General features: G+C 43.0%; 1 protein-coding gene across 26 annotated transcripts in view; it reads left to right on the top strand.

The window, feature by feature from the left end:
* LOC102232233 (protocadherin gamma-C5-like) overlaps positions 1-20,349 on the top strand; it is a 255,082-nt gene that overhangs the window by 112,895 nt on the left and 121,838 nt on the right. For 2 of the 26 annotated variants that reach the window (XM_023328463.1, XM_023328435.1), the window contains exon 1: positions 7,435-10,010. The exons of 21 other annotated variants lie outside the window; for them this stretch is intronic. In XM_023328463.1, coding sequence (XP_023184231.1) covers positions 7,599-10,010 — 2,412 coding nt within the window. In that variant the 5' untranslated portion in view covers positions 7,435-7,598. 3 more of the 26 variants (XM_023328439.1, XM_023328470.1, XM_023328468.1) reach the window with 3 other exon arrangements.

Genomic DNA, 20,349 nt, shown 5'->3' with positions numbered 1-20,349 from the left:
CTCAGACACTTTGGGAACAGGAACTCTGCCACATGTGTACAATTACGAGGTTTGCAGAACAACTGACTCTAGAAAGAGTGACATTAAGTTCGGAAGAGCTGCTAGTCAAAACATACTGATGATGGATCCCAGTTCTACCGGGACTATGCAGAGGATACAGAGTGAGAAGAGCATCCTGGATGAACCCGACTCTCCTCTAGAGGTGAGCAGCTGAGATTACTACATACTAATGAGCGTTTATGTTATCTCGATGAATAAATGTTGCATGTAGTTAATTGCATATGAGTAAAATGCACATGTTTTCAGCACCACAGTAAGGACAGCTCCTCTTTCACTGATGTTTTCTGAGTGTGCAGTACCGGTTTTTAAATACCTTATAGGTAAAGCTATAAGTCATTTTTATGCAATGTTGTACACTGTATAATAGTAATAATAATAATAATAATAATAATAATAATAATAATAATTATTATTATTATTATTATTATTATTATTATTATTATTATTATAGTAATATCACCGTCATTAATCCTCGTCAGTATCGTAAATTTCATCTTCATTTTTTTTCTTTTACTCCTTTTTTTTTCGCTCATCCTAAGTCAAGTTATTAGTGTTCATATTTTGTCTGTAGGTGACGCTGTTTAACAAGATAAAATACAACAGTTTCGTGTGTCGTCCTCTGTTGTGGGTGTTGTTGTGTGAGATCCTGCAAGGGCTGATGACTGCAAGCGCTGCAGTCGTTAGGAAATGGAAATTTATGGGAAATAATACACCAACTCTTTGTTTTTCTTGTTTGTTAAGAAAATAGATTTAATGTGAAGGAGCGGATACTGGAAAAGGCTTGAAAAATCTTTCTTTGACGATTTTTTTTCCCCCTTCGTCTGTTCTCAGAGTTTAATCTCACAATAATGGCGTTTCAGCAGCCCTCTCGGAAATGGCGTTTTCTTTTCTGCTTTCAGTGGATACAAGCTGTTTTGCTGTTTTGTTCATCCCATACGGTTTCTGGACACATCCGCTACTCTATTCCAGAGGAGATGAAGAAGGACTCTCTTATCGGTCATATAGCGCAGGATTTAGGTTTGGACCTGAAAAGACTCCGTGCTGGTCGGGCCCGCATCGTGACCGGAGAGAGCGTCCAGTACACCGAGCTGAAGGTAGACAAAGGGACTCTCGTAGTGAGTGAAAGGATAGACCGAGAGCAGCTTTGCGGAGAGGCAGCTTCGTGCAGTTTCAGCTTTGAAGTGATTTTAGAAAACCCGATGGAGCTGCATCCCGTAACAATTGAAGTGCTGGATGTGAATGATCATAGCCCCGTGTTTAAGAAAGCACACATTATGCTAGAGATCAGTGAGTCCGCTAATCTCGGAGCGCGGTTTGTGTTGGACAGCGCGGAGGATCCTGACGTTGGCGTTAATGGCTTGCAAAATTATATTTTAACCCCGAACGAAAATTTCGTTTTAAAGCAGCATGTCAGTCCGGAGGGGAGTAAATATGCAGAGATGGTTCTGCAGAAGCAACTTGACCGAGAAGCGACACCGCATTTATCTTTAAGACTTATGGCACTCGACGGTGGCAATCCACAAAGATCTGGTACGGTGAATATAGATATAAAGGTTTTAGATGCAAATGATAATGCGCCCGTTTTTAACCAGTCCGTGTATAAGACAACTGTCACGGAAAATGCGGCAGCTGGCACTCATATTGTTACTGTCAATGCTACAGACGCAGACAGCGGAACGAATGGTCACATCACATATTCCGTTTCAAACGCAAAGAGCAACATCGCTGAATTGTTGTCCATTGATCCGCATTCTGGGGTGTTATCTGTCGCGGGAGACATAGATTTCGAAAAGGATAAAAAGTATGAAATTCGAATTGATGCAAAGGATCAAGGCGGTCTCACCGATTCCAGTAAAGTGATTATTGAAGTTATCGATGTAAATGATAACGCCCCTGTCATAAACGTGATGTCCTTTACTAGTCCCGTGTCAGAGGATTCTCCTCCTGGGACAACTGTTGGTATCATTAATGTAAAAGATCTGGATTCGGGTGATAATGGACAGGTGAGCTGCGAGATCGAAGGGAATGCTCCTTTTAGGATAAAGTCTAATTTAAGAAATTACTATACTTTGACAACAGATTCTCTATTAGACCGTGAAAGTGTTTTAGAATATAATATCACCGTCATTGCCTCTGACAGCGGAAAACCCCCGCTCTCAGCTAAAAGAATCTTTAATTTAAAAGTGTCTGATGTGAACGATAACGCGCCAGTTTTTTCACAAACTGCTTACAACGCTTTTATAGGAGAGAATAATTCCCCCGGTGTCTCGGTTCTTGCACTGTCAGCTAAAGACCCGGATGAGAATCAAAACGCTCGTATATCCTACACGTTGGATCACATAACGTTTGCTGGGTCACCAATAACTGAATATGTTTCTGTAAATGTAGAAAGTGGAGTCATACAGGCGGTACGCTCATTTGATTATGAACAAATTAAAGAGTTAGTTTTTATTGTGAAAGCACAAGATGGAGGCTCTCCTCCACTCAGCAGCAACGTGACTGTGAAAATCCTGATCCAGGACCAGAACGATAATCCACCCCAGGTTCTGTATCCAGTCCAGACTGGTGGCTCCATGGTGGCTGAAATGGTTCCTCGTTCAGCAGATGTGGGCTACCTGGTGACTAAAGTGGTGGCTGTGGATGTGGACTCTGGACAGAATGCCTGGCTCTCCTATAAACTACAGAAAGCCACAGACAGAGCGCTGTTTGAAGTGGGCTTACAGAATGGAGAAATCAGAACTATCCGTCAGGTGACTGATAAAGATGCTGTGAAACAAAGACTGACTGTCATAGTGGAGGACAACGGGCAGCCCTCTCGTTCAGCTACAGTCATTGTTAACGTGGCGGTGGCGGACAGCTTCCCTGAACTGTTGTCGGAGTTCAGTGAATTTCCACACGATAAGGAATACAATGACAACCTGACTTTTTACTTAGTGTTGGCTCTGGCTGTGGTTTCCTTCCTCTTCATCACGTGTTTAGTGGTTATTATATCAGTGAAGATCTACAGATGGAGACAGTCTCGCATCCTGTATCACTCCAGCCTCCCTGTGATTCCATATTATCCACCTCGTTACTCAGACACTATGGGAACAGGAACTCTGCCACACGTGTACAATTACGAGGTGTGCAGGACGACTGAGTCCAGAAAAAGTGACATGCAACCAAGGAATCAAAGCTTAGTGAGTGTCGATGGACTTGAAACGGATACACCGCAAGAGCATCTTACAAAACATACCTTGCAGACGCTGACTTTGGTGAGTGTTAAACCTTTTAACACTATTTCTTTGTAGGAATTTCCCAATTTACACGAATATCGGCTTTTATCTTATGTCGCTCTCCATGGTGCTGCAGGAATCAGTTGGTAATTTTAGAAAAAAGAAATCCTGAACTACTTTTTTTTTATTGTAGATTTATTTTAGGTCATTCACATAAAATTCAGTTTTTTTCTAAATTAGCACTAAATCAGGTGTTAGTATTACTACAAAATGCTTGGGCTTCTATATTTTTTTTAATCTACCACAACATTTCACGTTTCCTACTGTAACAGAGTAAAAGTTGAACTCGCACCGAAGTAAAACAAAATGACATTTTCTCAAGGATTATTCCTGAAATAGGCTTTTTTTTTAATCACTTTTTCACTTTATACATTATATATTAAAAATGAAACATAAGAAAATAAAAACTAAGAAATCAAGTTGTGTTATTTAGAGGAAAACCTTGTATCTAAAGGAAACTGTTGAGTGTACTGTTGCATGAACTAATAAATAAATAAATGCACAGCAGCTTGGACTGTATCTCCACACTATTACTGGTTTAAATTCTGTATTATTTCCTCGTATAACGGTGGCATCTTTATCGTTGTTGTTGTTATTACTATTATCTTGTAATTATTCATTAATTTATACTGTGCATTTATTTAATTTAAGGATTTTGGTTAATATGTAACACTCTAGCAATTTATTATGTCTCTACGGTCCCTCTTGTAATCATAAAGCTTTCTTATTTTCTTAATACGGTGAACAAATCTTCCTTCTACTCAGTATAAATTATTACACTGACTGGACTCTGAGTGCCGCTGTTGATACATCACTGAAGCCCTGTGCAAATCAAGATTGCAGCAGTCCACCTCCTTTCCCTGACATTCAGTGTTTCACAAGTCGACGCACAGACCTCCAGATTTTTCATCGTCTAATCTCTTCTGATTGCTCCTTCCTGAAAACATCGCCCGTTTTAAATTTCTGGATTTTCTTTACACCGTTTAACCCGGAAGGGATATCTGCTTGAGCGCATTTGGATTCGTGATGTTTTGTGCGTGGATACCCGCTGCCAGAGACCGAATGCAAGCGCTGGTTGCTCTCCTTTGTCTTTTAAAGATGAGCTCGGTAACGGCCCAGGCTCGGTATTCCGTACCGGAGGAACAATCAGAGGGCTCTTTTGTTGGAAACATTGCCAGGGATTTGGGCTTGGATTTGCAGAGGCTTGTGGGAGGTAATGCTCGTATTATTACAAAAGACAGCCAGCAGTACGTGGATTTAAACCGAGAGAAAGGCATTCTTGTCATTAAAGAGCGAATTGACCGAGAAGAGCTGTGCGGAAAGACGACGCCCTGTAGCTTCAGCTTCGAGGTAATTTTAGAAAACCCTATTCAGCTTTACCGGGTTACAGTAGAGGTGGTAGATGTCAATGATAACAGTCCGTCCTTTCAAAAGAAAGAAATAAACCTAAAAATCGTTGAAAGTGTTGCGCCCGGGACTCGTTTCTCTCTGGTGAGCGCAGATGACCCGGATGTTGGCATAAACGACATTCAAAGATATGTTTTGAAACCTTTAGACCATTTTAAATTGGAAGTGCAGAACCAACCCGATGGAGGCACGTTCATTGAAATTGTTTTACAAAACGCTCTGGATCGAGAGAAGGAAGACACGCACACGCTGGTGCTGACAGCCTCTGATGGGGGCGAACCACGCAGATCAGGAACAGTCAGCATCCATATCACTGTGCTAGATGCTAATGACAATGCTCCAGTGTGCCGTCAGTCAGTGTATAAAGCCGAGGTGAGGGAGAACTCTCCTGAAGGAACAGTGGTCACAACAGTGGAGGCAGATGACGCAGATAAAGGAGTTAACGGCGAGGTGACGTTCTCCATCCCTCATGTCGGAAAAGAGGCGAAGCAGCTCTTCGATGTAAATGTTGCAACAGGTGAGATTAAGGTTTTAGGTAAGGTGGACTTTGAAAAGTCTAAAACATTTCAACTAAACGTTCAGGCGAGTGACCACGGGGGATACTCAGATACGTGTAAGGTTATCATTCAAGTAATTGATGAAAATGACAACGCACCTACAATACAGCTCATGTCATTTTCAAATTTAATTTCAGAGGACTCTCCCCCAGGCACAACTATAGCTGTAGTTAACGTGGATGATGAAGACTCTGAAAGAAATGGTCTTGTCAGGTGTTCCATTAACTCTGACATACCTTTTAAAATTGAGTCCTCTCTGACGGGATATTACACTATAGTGACCGAAAGTACCTTAGACAGAGAAACTAACCCAGAGTATAATATCACCATGACTGTGTCTGACCAGGGTTTTCCACCTCTTTCTAGTACCAAAAACATGAACGTAAAAGTTTCTGATGTGAATGACAACCCACCTCAGTTTAGTCAATCAGAATACACAATGAGCATACCAGAAAACAACTCACCTGGATGCTCCGTGTTTACAGTCAGCGCTACTGATGCAGATTGGGGTCAAAATGCGAGGTTGTCTTACTTTTTAGAGGAAAGACAGATAAATGGAATAACTCTCACAAATTTAGTATCAGTGAACTCAGATAGTGGTGTCATACAGGCTGTGAAATCGTTTGATTATGAGCAGATAAAGTGTTTTGAGTTTAACATAAGTGCTCGGGATGCTGGATCCCCTCCTCTGAGCTCAGTTGCTACACTTAAAATAGTAGTTCAGGACAAGAACGATAATCCACCTCAGGTTCTGTACCCAGTCCAGACTGGTGGCTCCATGGTGGCTGAAATGGTTCCTCGTTCAGCAGATGTGGGCTACCTGGTGACTAAAGTGGTGGCTGTGGATGTGGACTCTGGACAGAATGCCTGGCTCTCCTATAAACTACAGAAAGCCACAGACAGAGCGCTGTTTGAAGTGGGCTTACAGAATGGAGAAATAAGAACTATCCGTCAGGTGACTGATAAAGATGCTGTGAAACAAAGACTGACTGTCATAGTGGAGGACAACGGGCAGCCCTCTCGTTCAGCTACAGTCATTGTTAACGTGGCGGTGGCGGACAGCTTCCCTGAAGTGTTGTCGGAGTTCAGTGAATTTCCACACAATAAGGAATACAATGACAACCTGACTTTTTACTTAGTGTTGGCTCTGGCTGTGGTTTCCTTCCTCTTCATCACGTGTTTAGTGGTTATTATATCAGTGAAGATCTACAGATGGAGACAGTCTCGCATCCTGTATCACTCCAGCCTCCCTGTGATTCCATATTATCCACCTCGTTACTCAGACACTTTGGGAACAGGAACTCTGCCACATGTGTACAATTATGAGGTTTGCAGAACGACTGACTCCAGAAAGAGTGACTGTAAATTCGGAAGAGCTGGTAGTCAGAACGTGTTGATAATGGATCCCAGTTCTAGAGACACTCTGCAGAGGATGCAGAGCGAGAAGAGCATCCTGGATGATCCTGACTCTCCTCTAGAGGTTAGTTATCCTCATCAACTGATACAGTTTGCCTTTGAGCATTTTATTGTTCAACAGCAATAAAATGCTTTTTTAAAGTGTTGTTCAAGTGCCAGTGAAGTTTATTTATGTAAATCAGATATATTTAATTCACGTTAAGTTCATTTAAAAATGTTTTTGATGTATGTATTTGGTTCCATGAAGTTTCAGATTAATAATGTAACAATATTCATTGATACTCTCTTCCACTTTTTAATTTTCTGTTTATTTTCTACATCCAAATTAACACTTCAAAAATTCAAACACTGGAGATTTTTTTTTTTTTTTTTTTTTTTGCAAAGCGGATTTCGTCCATACCTGGTTTGTTTAGAATATGAATTCAAACTTTTTTTCCAGCTTAAGGTGACATTGTCTGTTTTTTCCCTCTTCTTACTCCTTCTTTAGATAATGGAGAAAAAAAAAACTTTACTACTGTATCCACAGTGCTCCAAACGTTGAATAGTACTAATGCGCAGATTAATGCTTCTTTTTTTTAACCTTTTTTCCATTTTGTTTTTATATTGACACATTTACTATTTTCATTTTAGACTGTGGGGGCCGCTGTAAGTCTTCGCAGCAAATATAAAGCTTATGAAAAGGCGCTACACCTCCGAAGCCTGACTTAGTGTTCCGCGGAGGGCAGGACGTTCGCTTTTTATTTTCATCAGCGGTTTCTACACTGAAGCGTGCGGTGTATCCCGACTGGATCGTATAGGAAAATAAATCAGAGGCTATACACTGTGTGACAATTCAGACTTTGGACGGAGATTCCCTCGTATTTGGACGTATTCTTTCGGGAATATGCATTTTTTCAGCACGGAACACGCAGTTAAATGGCAAGTACAGGCCTTCCTTCTTGTTTTTTTCATCGAATCCACCGTTTGCCAGATCCGCTACTCCGTCCCGGAGGAAATGAGAAAGGGCTCATATGTGGGAAATGTAGCTGAGGACTTGGGTGTCGACGCTCAAAGATTAAAATTAGGTGGTGCCCGAATTGTTAGCGGTGATAGCAGCGAGTACATTAAGCTTGATGTAGACAAAGGGAATCTAGTCGTGGGAAACAGGATAGACAGAGAGCAGCTCTGTGGGCAGACGTCGCCCTGTAGCCTGAATTTTGAAATGATTCTGACAAATCCGATGCAGCTGCATAGCGTTGTGGTCGAAGTGCTAGACATTAACGACAATGCGCCCACATTTCATGAAAAGGAAATGCACGTAGAAGTACCGGAATCAGCTCTTCCAGGAACAGAAATATTACAAGTCAGCGCAACAGATCGAGATGTCGGCATCAACGCTTTACACGGTTATGCATTACAGCCGACGACTCATTTCAACATTAAAGTTCTCTCCAGCCCGAATGGCCACAAATATGCGCAGCTGTATCTCTCTGATGCTCTAGATCGAGAAAAGGACGGAAAACTACTTTTAACCCTCTCTGCTGTTGATGGGGGCGAACCGCAGCGATCAGGAAGCCTAAAAATACACGTTACTGTTCTAGACACAAATGACAATGCTCCCGTTTTTATGCAGCATAATTTTAAGGCTTCTGTAAAAGAAAATGTTCCAGAAGGATCTTTAGTATTGAGCTTGAGCGCAACAGACGCAGATGAAGGGAAGAACGGACACGTCACTTATCATTTTAATCACATGTCCAATAAGATTGCCGAGATCTTCCATCTGGATGAAAACAGCGGTGAATTAACTGTTAAGGGAAAGATTGACTATGAAGAAAATAAATTGTACGAAATTGGGGTTCAAGCGAAGGATCAAGGCGGACAAAGCACATCCACGAACGTAATAATTGAGGTGATAGATGTGAATGACAATGCGCCTTTAATAACGCTTACCTCGTTTTCTAATACGATCCCTGAAAACTCTCCTAGTGGAACCACTGTTGCTATAATAAACGTTAAAGATTTAGATTCAGGCAAAAATGGAAAAGTGGACTGCTCCGTTAATGGCAATATTCCGTTCGCAATACAGTCATCGCTTAAAAACTATTACACTCTTGTCACAAACGGTGTTCTGGACAGAGAGCATAAACCGGAATATAACATCACATTTATGGCTGTGGATGAAGGAACTCCGCCGCTTTCTACGAACAAGACTGTAACGCTTAGAATATCAGACATAAATGATAACGCCCCTCTATTTGAAAAGGGTTTTTATGAAGCTAGTATCGTGGAAAATAACTCCCCGGGTTTGTCAGTGTTTTCTTTAAAAGCTCATGACTCTGATTCAGGACAGAATGCCAGAGTGTCTTATCTTCTTATTGATACTGATTTACATGGTAGCCCCTTATCCACCTACGTATCAGTGAATGCAGATACCGGTGTTATACAAGCAGTTCGATCATTTGACTACGAGCAAATTAAAAAAATAAACATTCACCTAAAAGGTCAGGATGGAGGTTCGCCACCATTAAGCAGCAACACAACAGTTATATTAAATATTCTCGATCAGAACGATAATCCTCCTCAAATTCTGTACCCAGTTCAGACTGGTGGCTCCATGGTGGCTGAAATGGTTCCTCGTTCAGCAGATGTGGGCTACTTAGTGACTAAAGTGGTGGCTGTGGATGTGGACTCTGGACAGAATGCCTGGCTCACCTATAAACTACAGAAAGCCACAGACAGAGCGCTGTTTGAAGTGGGCTTACAGAATGGGGAAATAAGAACTATCCGTCAGGTGACTGATAAAGATGCTGTGAAACAAAGACTGACTGTCATAGTGGAGGACAACGGGCAGCCCTCTCGTTCAGCTACAGTCATTGTTAACGTGGCGGTGGCGGACAGCTTCCCTGAAGTGTTGTCGGAGTTCAGTGAATTTCCACATGATAAGGAATACAATGATAACTTGACTTTTTACTTAGTGTTGGCTCTGGCTGTGGTTTCCTTCCTCTTCATCACGTGTTTGGTGGTTATTATATCAGTGAAGATCTACAGATGGAGACAGTCTCGCATCCTGTATCACTCCAGCCTCCCTGTGATTCCATATTATCCACCTCGTTACTCAGATACTATGGGAACAGGAACTCTGCCACATATGTACAATTATGAGGTGTGCAGAACGACTGACTCCAGAAAGAGTGACATTAAATTTGGCGGAGCTGGTAGTCAGAACGTGTTGATAATGGATCCAAGTTCTACAGGGACGATGCAACGGATTCTGTGTGAGAAGAACATCCTGGATGAACCCGACTCTCCTTTAGAGGTTAGTTGTTCTCCCTCTTTGTTCTTATATACAGTAGACTAATGAGTAGAAAAACTACATTTGTCGCTGTGAGTTTCAATTTCAGAACCAGAGACAGCGATTAGTATTGCTTTTGTTGGCGAATGTGAAAGCTTTTTTCCTCAAAAGCAACTTGCTGTCATGTTACCTGCCACAAGTCTGTCTGTCTGTATGTGTGCATATTTATTGCAAAATGGCTTCGTTTTTGGAGAAAATAAGTTTGTGATTTGTTTCGTGTGGGTGAGGCAGATGGATGAGCTCTCCTAGGATATCATTCCTGAAAAAAAATAATGCGCTTATTACACTCTTTTACTTTCTAAGATGATGGGTTTTTTTTTATATTAACATTTATAATCGTACTGTTCAACTCAATGTCTTTTTTCGTATTGTTTATTAATAAATATGTGTTTTCCAAAATCTTGGCCTGTATTTTTCGTTTACTTTAATAAGTCAACAATTTATATATATATATATATATATATATATATATATATATATATATATATATATATATATATATTTTTTTTTTTTTTTTTTTTTTTTTCGGTGTCATCTGACAGATTGTTGTCTTCGGATATTGTAGAAGCACTGCATATTTTTTTAAATGTGCTTTTGGCTAGATATAGTGTGAAGCTTGTGCTTTCTGTGAACATATTTCACTGATATGATGAAATTGCAGCGCTTATGTGGCTTTTGCTTTACTTTAAAGTCATGTATCCAATACACCTTTATTTCAGCTTTTGGTTAAAAGTTTCTTCCGATGTAATTTTCTTTACGCTGTTCAGACTCTAAGGGACGCTGTTGGCCAGGAAAACATTTTGCAACTGAGGAAGAGGAGAGAAAGGAGACAGAGAAAAGCCTCCTCATACTGAATAAGCTTATACGGAGCGATACGTTAGACAAGAAGTGGTCGTTTTTGTCCGACCTAGATGCAGAGGATTTTGATTTTTGTTCAGCTTGCTCATACCTGACTAACTTAAGTGGATCTAAATTCGGTATTGTCATATTTCCTGATGGAGACCCACCAGCATCGATGTGGAAAATGGCTTCTGCGGCTCATGACGCCTCTGTGGCAACTGTTTCTTGTTCTCTTGATGGCTTTCTCCGTTGACGGCCAAATCCGTTATTCGATTCCAGAGGAAATGAAGAAAGGTTCCCTTATCGGTAATGTTGCACAAGACCTTGGTCTGGATTTGAGTAGGCTGCGTTCTGGCCGTGCCCGTATCGTGAGCGGAGAGAGCAATCAGTACACCGAGCTGAAGGCGGACAAAGGGATTTTAGTCGTGAATGAGAAAATCGACAGAGAGCAGCTATGTGGAGAGGTAACGCCGTGCAGTTTCAGCTTTGAAGTTATTTTGGAAAATCCAATTGAACTGCATAGAGTCACTGTGGAAATACTAGACGTGAATGATCATGCGCCGACCTTCAAAAATAAAGCGATCAATTTAGAAATTAGCGAGTCTGCGACGATAGGATCCCACTTTGACTTAGAAAGCGCCTATGACCCTGATGCGGGTATTTATAGCTTGCAAAATTACGTCCTTTCACCGAATGATCATTTTGCTTTGAAGCAGTATTCTAACGCAGACGGAGTCAAATTTCCTGTCATGATTTTACAGAAGTCATTAGACCGAGAGCTGAACGCGCACGTCTCTTTAAAGCTGATAGCAGTAGATGGAGGAACTCCGCAGCGCTCCGGAACAGTAAATATTGAGATCAATGTTCTAGATTTTAATGACAATCCTCCTAAATTTAGTCAGTTAGTGTACAAAGCTGTTGTGGTGGAAAACGCCCCCATAGGCACGTACATAACAACGGTAAATGCCTCAGATGCAGACAGCGGTTCTGATGGCTTAGTTACATATTCGTTTTCCAATGTAAAAAGAAATTTTGCCTTTAAAATTGACAGCATGTCTGGCAGAATAACTGTGGTTGATAGTATTGATTATGAGAAAGACAAGAAATATGAATTAAGAGTAATCGCAAAAGACCAGGGAAGTCTCACTGACGCGACAAAAGTTACAATCGACGTTTTGGACGCTAATGATAATTCACCAGTAATTAGCATAATGTCCTTCTCAAACACAGTTTCAGAGGACGCACCTCCAGGTACGACTGTGGGTGTTTTTAATGTAAAAGATGCTGATTCTGACAGAAACGGGGAAATAAAATGCTCTATTGAATCCAACTTTCCATTTAAGATACAGTCCTCCCTCACGGATTATTATAATTTACTATTAGATGCGTCACTTGATCGAGAAACGACTCCTGAATATAATATAACAATTACCGCAATGGATCATGGATCTCCATCGCTTTCTTCGTCTGCAGTTTTGTATTTGAAAGTCTCTGATGTAAACGACAATCCGCCCATTTTTGAAAATCCTAATTATTCGGCAGTAATAATTGAAAATAACAACCCGGGGGGTTCAGTGTTCAGTATGAGTGCAAGCGATTCAGATTGGAATCAAAACGCAAAAATATCATACTTTCTGGAGGACACTGTGGTTAGTGGTAGTCCAGTTTCTTCTTATGTGTCAATAAATTCCGAAAGCGGAGTCATACAAGCAGTACGCACATTTGATTATGAACAAATAAAACAGCTTGTGTTTACAGTAAGAGCGCAGGATGGAGGCTCTCCTCCTCTCAGCAGCAACGTCACTGTGAAAATCCTGATCCAGGACCAGAACGATAATCCACCTCAGGTTTTGTACCCAGTCCAGACTGGTGGCTCCATGGTGGCTGAAATGGTTCCTCGTTCAGCAGATGTGGGCTACCTGGTGACTAAAGTGGTGGCTGTGGATGTGGACTCTGGACAGAATGCCTGGCTCTCCTATAAACTACAGAAAGCCACAGACAGAGCGCTGTTTGAAGTGGGCTTACAGAATGGAGAAGTAAGAACTATCCGTCAGGTGACTGATAAAGATGCTGTGAAACAAAGACTGACTGTCATAGTGGAGGACAACGGGCAGCCCTCTCGTTCAGCTACAGTCATTGTTAACGTGGCGGTGGCGGACAGCTTCCCTGAAGTGTTGTCGGAGTTCAGTGAATTTCCACACGATAAGGAATACAATGATAACCTGACTTTTTACTTAGTGTTGGCTCTGGCTGTGGTTTCCTTCCTCTTCATCACGTGTTTAGTGGTTATTATATCAGTGAAGATCTACAGATGGAGACAGTCTCGCATCCTGTATCACTCCAGCCTCCCTGTGATTCCATATTATCCACCTCGTTACTCAGACACTTTGGGAACAGGAACTCTGCCACACGTGTACAATTACGAGGTGTGCAGGACGACTGACTCCAGAAGGAGTGACATTAAGTATGACCGAGGTGGAAGTCAGAACGTGTTGATAATGGATCCCAGTTCTACAGGGACGATTCAGCGGATACAAAGTGAGAAGAACATCCTGGATGAACCCGACTCTCCTGTGGAGGTTAGTTATTAAGAGTCAACAGTGTAATGATATATTACCACTTCATATTATCTGGATATTTTATTTGTATTGTATATCTTTAAATGAGAGAATCAAATACTCTACCCTAGTACTTCAGTTATTCTTTTCTAACTTTTGTCTGGGAGGATTTACATTTATTAGGCCCGAGCAGCAAAGCGCTGCGAAGGCCTATTGTATCTGTACTGTTTATTATTAGGCCCGAGCAGCAAAGCGCTGCGAAGGCCTATTGTATCTGTACTGTTTATTATTATTATTATTATTATTATTCTTCCCACCTCTTCGTGTGCCTTTTTGGGGGCTTTATCATATTCAAAAACTCACCAAACTTGGCGGTCGCGACTAGAAAAATTAAAAATTTTGAATTTTAAGGTTGTCGCAAAAATCGCAAAAAAAATTGCTCAACGGCGGCAACTAGCAATTTTCTGTTGACACAATGGTATGAACGTATTTCATCGTAGAGACATGAAATTTGGTACACTTGTAGAGCTCACCAAAAGACTCAGAACTTACATTTAATGTTATTAGCCAACTATCACAGGAAGTCGGCCATTTTGTCTTGAACGTCCATTTTTTTCCTCGATTTTGACGTTTACAGCCTTCGTATTTGATCGAACTCCTCCTAGGGATTTCGATTGATCGGCTTCAAACTTGGTCAGTCTGATCATAAGGCATGTTTGATTTAAAGTTATCAAATTGGTGAGTTTTGGAGTATGTTGAAGGGTGGTTAGCAGGGGTCAAAGTTCACCTACTCGCCATGAAACACGAAACTCTTATATTTCCTATACAAAAACACAGAGAGGGACCAAACTTTCAGAGATTGGTCGTCATCGGGTGTCCTAAAATACCCTGTGGTGAAATTATTTTTTTAAGTAGGCCACGCCCCCTGAGAACAGGAAGTGTCATGTTTTACTGTGAACGGTCGCTATCTTAGCCCTTTGACCTAATCAACATGAAACTGTGTCCAGAGACAGAAGACATGTTGGTGTGTTGAGTAATCCAACCCCGACCGGCTGCGATGAAGCAGGTGGGCGTGGCGGCGTTGCGAACGCCGTCGAATTTCGTTTGGCTCTGAATTCCACAATTTCGGGCCCAGCTGCTCCAAACTCACTAGGATGGATCCTTATCCACCCACCGACAGGAATTCATAACAAAATTTGGTGGGCGTGGCCTAATTTCTCTATAGCGACCCCTAGAGTATTTTAAATGAACAGCCCCAGGCCATGCTTTATCCTAGAATTACGAAACTTGGTACATATGTGTATCTTTTCAGGACGTACAAAAAAGTCTCTTGGAGCCATGCTCTAAACCCAACAGGAAGTCGGCCATGTTGTATTGAAGGTCCATTTTGGACCTCGAGTTTGACGTTTACAGCCTTCGTATTTGATCGAACTCCTCCTAGGGATTTCGATTGATCGGCTTCAAACTCGGTCAGTCTGATCATAAGGCATGTCTGATTTAAAGTTATCAAATTGGTGACTGTATGAGCTTGCTGAAGGGGGGTTAGCAGGGGTCAAAGTTCACCTACTCGCCATGAAACACGAAACTCTTATATTTCCTATACAAAAACACAGAGAGGGACCAAACTTTCATTGATTGATCGTCATCGGGTGTCCTAAAATACCCTGTGGTGAAATTATTTTTTTAAGTAGGCCACGCCCCCTGAGAACAGGAAGTGTCATGTTTTACTGTGAACGGTCGCTATCTTAGCCCTTTGACCTAATCAACATGAAACTGTGTCCAGAGACAGAAGACATGTTGGTGTGTTGAGTTATTCCAACCCCGACCGGCTGCGATGAAGCAGGTGGGCGTGGCGGCGTTGCGAACGCCGTCGAATTTCGTTTGGCTCTGAATTCCACAATTTCGGGCCCAGCTGCTTCAAACTCACTAGGATGGATCCTTGTACACCCACCGACAGGAATTCATAACAAAATTTGGTGGGCGTGGCCTAATTTCTCTATAGCGACCCCTAGAGTATTTTAAATGAACAGCCCCATGCCATGCTTTATCCTAGAATTACGAAACTTGGTACACATGTGTATCTTGTCGGGACGTACAAAAAAGTCTCTTAGAGCCATGCTCTAAACCCAACAGGAAGTCGGCCATTTTAGATTGAATTTCATTTGACCTCGATTTTGACTTTTACAGCCTTCGTATTTGATCGAACTCCTCCTAGGGATTTCGATTGATCGACTTCAAACTCGGTCAGTCTGATCATAAGGCATGTCTGATTCAAAGTTATCAATATGGTGACATTTGAACATGTGGAAGGGGGGTTAGCAAGGCTCAAAGTTCCCCTGTGATCGACTGTGTAATACAAAGGGCTTTGTCATGTGTAGGGCAATGCTGCCCTCTGGTGTCGAATAACTGAAATTACTGAAATAGTTTCATTATTTCAGTAATTCGACACCAGAGGGCAGCATTGCCCTACGGAAAGACAGAGTTCAATTTTGTAATGTAGGAAAAAATTAAAAATTTGTAATTCTACTGTGAACGGTCGATAGCTTCTGCACCAAACTTTGCACGAGTGACCATGGCGGGATCCCTGACGACCCTATGTCATCATATTATGACGTCATCTAAGCCCCGCCCCCTCGGAACCGGAAGTGCCGTTTTTTTCCTTGGAAAGCTCCGTTTATGGCTCTCTTGACCTAATCAAGATGATTCGGATGATGAGGTCTGTCATTGCTCGCTTCTGGCTGAACCATGTGGGCGTGGCCAAACGGCGAATATCAGTCCCTCGCCATATTCATACGTTTGGCTCTAATTCACACATGGATCATCCGATTGGCTCCAAACTGGATATGTATGACCTTTGTTCACCTCTAAAGAGCCCAACGGGATTGAAATATAATTTGGTCCACTGCGCCCCCTAAGTTAATACATCGGCCGTATCTCCTCGACGCATCGACCGATCTGCACCAGATTTTTCGACAGTCGTCGGGGAGCGCCGCCGAACGCATTCACGCGTGTCGCCCGGTGGCCGGGCGGGGAAAATGCGCGACAGCTACTGCGGCGGCTGGCGGGCGGCGGTGCTAGAAACTGCGGCGGAGCTTCTGCGGTGGGGAGTTGGCTGCGGCTCTGGAAAACGCGCGAGAGCTTCTGCGGTGGCCGGAACCCCCGCGGTGGCCAATAGGCCGGAGCGGCGCTTGCTGCGAGGGCCGCCCGAGGCTGCTTGCAGCTTTAATTAGGCCCGAGCAGCAAAGCGCTGCGAAGGCCTATTGTTTCTGTACTGTTTCTTATTATTATTATTACGATTCTGCCCCCCCAAAGAGGCGCCTTTTTGGGGGCTTTATCATATTCAAAAACTCACCAAACTTGGCGGTGGCGACTAGAAAATTTAAAAATTTTGAATTTTAAGGTTGTCGCAAAAATCGCAAAAAAAATTGCTGAACGGCAGCAACTAGCAATTTTCTGTTGACACAATGGTATGAACGTACTTCATCGTAGAGACATGAAATTTGGTACACATGTAGAGCTCACCAAAAGACTCAGAACTTACATTTAATGTTATAAGCCAACTATCACAGGAAGTCGGCCATTTTGTATTGAACGTCCATTTTTTACCTCGATTTTGACGTTTACAGCCTTCGTATTTGATCGAACTCCTCCTAGGGATTTCGATTGATCGACTTCAAACTTGGTCAGTCTGATCATAAGGCATGTTTGATTTAAAGTTATCAAATTGGTGAGTTTTGGAGCATGTTGAAGGGGGGTTAGCAGGGGTCAAAGTTCACCTACTCGCCATGAAACACGAAACTCTTATATTTCCTATACAAAAGCACATAGAGGGACCAAACTTTCAGTGATTGATCGACATCAGGTGGCTTACAATACCATATGGTCAAATGATGACATCACTTAGGCCACGCCCCCTGAGAACAGGAAGTGTCATGTTTTACTGTGAACGGTCGCTCTCTTAGCCCTTTGACCTAATCAACATGAAACTGTGTCCAGACACAGAAGACATGTTGGTGTGTTGAGGATTCCAACCCCGACCGGCTTTGAGATAGCAGCTGGGCGTGGCGGCGTGGCGAAGTGACCTGTAACGCCGATGCCATACGTTTGCTTCTAGATTCCACATGTTTCGACCGAGCTGCATCAAACTTGGCCTGAGTGATCCTGGAGGCTTGCCCGTCAATCCTAAGTCATCACATTATGACGTCATCTAAGCCCCGCCCCCTGGGAACCGGAAGTGCCGTTTTTTTCCTTGGAAAGCTCTGTTTATGGCTCTCTTGACCTAATCAAGTTGATTCTGTGTTGGATGACAGATAGGAAGTTGATCTCGCTTGCTTTAAAGTGCCAAGAGTTTTCAATGGCGGCAACGCCGTTCGTATACGTTTGCCTCTACATTCCACATATTTTGACCGAGCTGCATCAAACTTGGCCTGAGTGATCCTGGAGGCTTGCCCGTCAATCCTACGTCATCACATTATGACGTCATCTAAGCCCCGCCCCCTCGGAACCGGAAGTGCCGTTTTTTTCCTTGGAAAGCTCTGTTTATGGCTCTCTTGACCTAATCAAGTTGATTCTGTGTTGGATGACAGATAGGAAGTTGGTCTCGCTTGCTTTAAAGTCCCAAGTGTTTTCAATGGCGGCAACGCCGTTCGTATACGTTTGCCTCTACATTCCACATATTTTGACCGAGCTGCATCAAACTTTGCCTGAGTAATCCTGGTGGTATGCCCGTCGATCCTACGTCATCACATTATGACGTCATCTAAGCCCCGCCCCCTCACAACAGGAAGTGCCATTTTTTTCCTTGGAAAGCTCTGTTTATGGCTCTCTTGACCTAATCACGATGATTCGGATGATAAACTCTGTCAATGCTCGCTGCTGGCTGAACCGTGTGGGCGTGGCCAAATGGCGAATATCAGTCCCTCGCCATATGCATACGTTTGGCTCTTATTCAGGCATAGATCATCCGATTGGCGCCAAACTGGATCTGTATGACCTTTGTTCACCTCTAAAGAGCCCAACGGGTTTGAAATGTAATTTGGCTCCACTGCGCCCCCTAAGTTAATACATGGGTTGTATCTCCTCGACGCATCGACCGATCTGCGCCACATTTTTTGACAGTCGTCGGGGAGCGCTGCCGAACGCATTCACGCGTGTCGCCTGGTGGACGGGCGGGGAAAATGCGCGACAGCTTCTGCGGTGGCTAGCGGGCGGCGGTGCTGAAAACTGCGGCGGAGCTTCTGCGGTCGGGAGTTGGCTGCGGCTCTGGAAATCGTGCGAGACCTTCTGCGGTGGCTGGAACCCCCGCGGTGGCCAATAGGCCGGAGCGGCGCTTGCTGCGAGGGCCGCCCGAGGCTGCTTGCAGCTTTAATTAGGCCCGAGCAGCAAAGCGCTGCGAAGGCCTATTGTTTCTGTACTGTTTCTTATTATTATTATTACGATTCTGCCCCCCCAAAGAGGCGCCTTTTTGGGGGCTTTATCATATTCAAAAACTCACCAAACTTGGCGGTCGCGACTAGAAAATTTAAAAATTTTGAATTTTAAGGTTGGCGCAAAAATCGCAAAAGAAATTGCTCAACGGCGGCAACTAGCAATTTTCTGTTGACACAATGTTATGAACGTATTTCATCGTAGAGACATGAAATTTGGTACACTTGTAGAGCTCACCAAAAGACTCAGAACTTACATTTAATGTTATTAGCCAACTATCACAGGAAGTCGGCCATTTTGTCTTGAACGTCCATTTTTTTCCTCGATTTTGACGTTTACAGCCTTCGTATTTGATCGAACTCCTCCTAGGGATTTCGATTGATCGGCTTCAAACTCGGTCAGTCTGATCATAAGGCATGTCTGATTTAAAGTTATCAAATTGGTGACTGTATGAGCTTGCTGAAGGGGGGTTAGCAGGGGTCAAAGTTCACCTACTCGCCATGAAACACGAAACTCTTATATTTCCTATATAAAAACAAATAGAGGGACCAAACTTTCAGTGATTGATCATCATCAGGTGGCCTACAATACCATATGGTCAAATGATGACATCACTTAGGCCACGCCCCCTGAGAACAGGAAGTGTCATGTTTTACTGTGAACGGTCGCTCTCTTAGCCCTTTGACCTAATCAACATGAAACTGTGTCCAGACACAGAAGACATGTTGGTGTGTTGAGGATTCCAACCCTGACCGGCTTTGAGATAGCAGCTGGGCGTGGCGGCGTGGCGAAGTGACCTGTAACGCCGATGCCATACGTTTGCTTCTAGATTCCACATGTTTCGACCGAGCTGCACCAAACTTGGCTTGAGTGATGCTGGTGTGATACCTGAAAATTCTATGTCATCAGATTATGACGTCATCTAAGCCCCGCCCCCTCAGAACAGGAAGTGCTATTTTTTTCCTTGGAAACTTTCATCTATGGCTCTCTTGACCTAATCAAGGTGATTCTGTGTTGGATGACAGATAGGAAGTTGGTCTTGCTTGCTTTAAAGTGCCAACAGTTTTCAATGGCGGCAACGCCGTTCGTATACGTTTGCCTCTACATTCCACATATTTTGACCGAGCTGCATCAAACTTGGCCTGAGTGATCCTGGAGGCTTGCCCGTCAATCCTACGTCATCACATTATGACGTCATCTAAGCCCCGCCCCCTCGGAACCGGAAGTGCCGTTTTTTTCCTTGGAAAGCTCTGTTTATGGCTCTCTTGACCTAATCAAGGTGATTCTGTGTTGGATGACAGATAGGAAGTTGGTCTCGCTTGCTTTAAAGTGCCAAGAGTTTTCAATGGCGGCAACGCCGTTCGTATACGTTTGCCTCTACATTCCACATATTTTGACCGAGCTGCATCAAACTTGGCCTGAGTGATCCTGGAGGCTTGCCCGTCGATCCTACGTCATCACATTATGACGTCATCTAA

The sequence above is a fragment of the Xiphophorus maculatus genome, chromosome 23 (assembly GCF_002775205.1).
Source record: "Xiphophorus maculatus strain JP 163 A chromosome 23, X_maculatus-5.0-male, whole genome shotgun sequence".
Classification (NCBI taxonomy): Eukaryota; Metazoa; Chordata; class Actinopteri; order Cyprinodontiformes; family Poeciliidae; genus Xiphophorus; species Xiphophorus maculatus.
The sequence above is the reverse complement of the archived record's forward strand: the minus strand, read 5'-3'. Positions and strand labels throughout refer to the sequence as shown.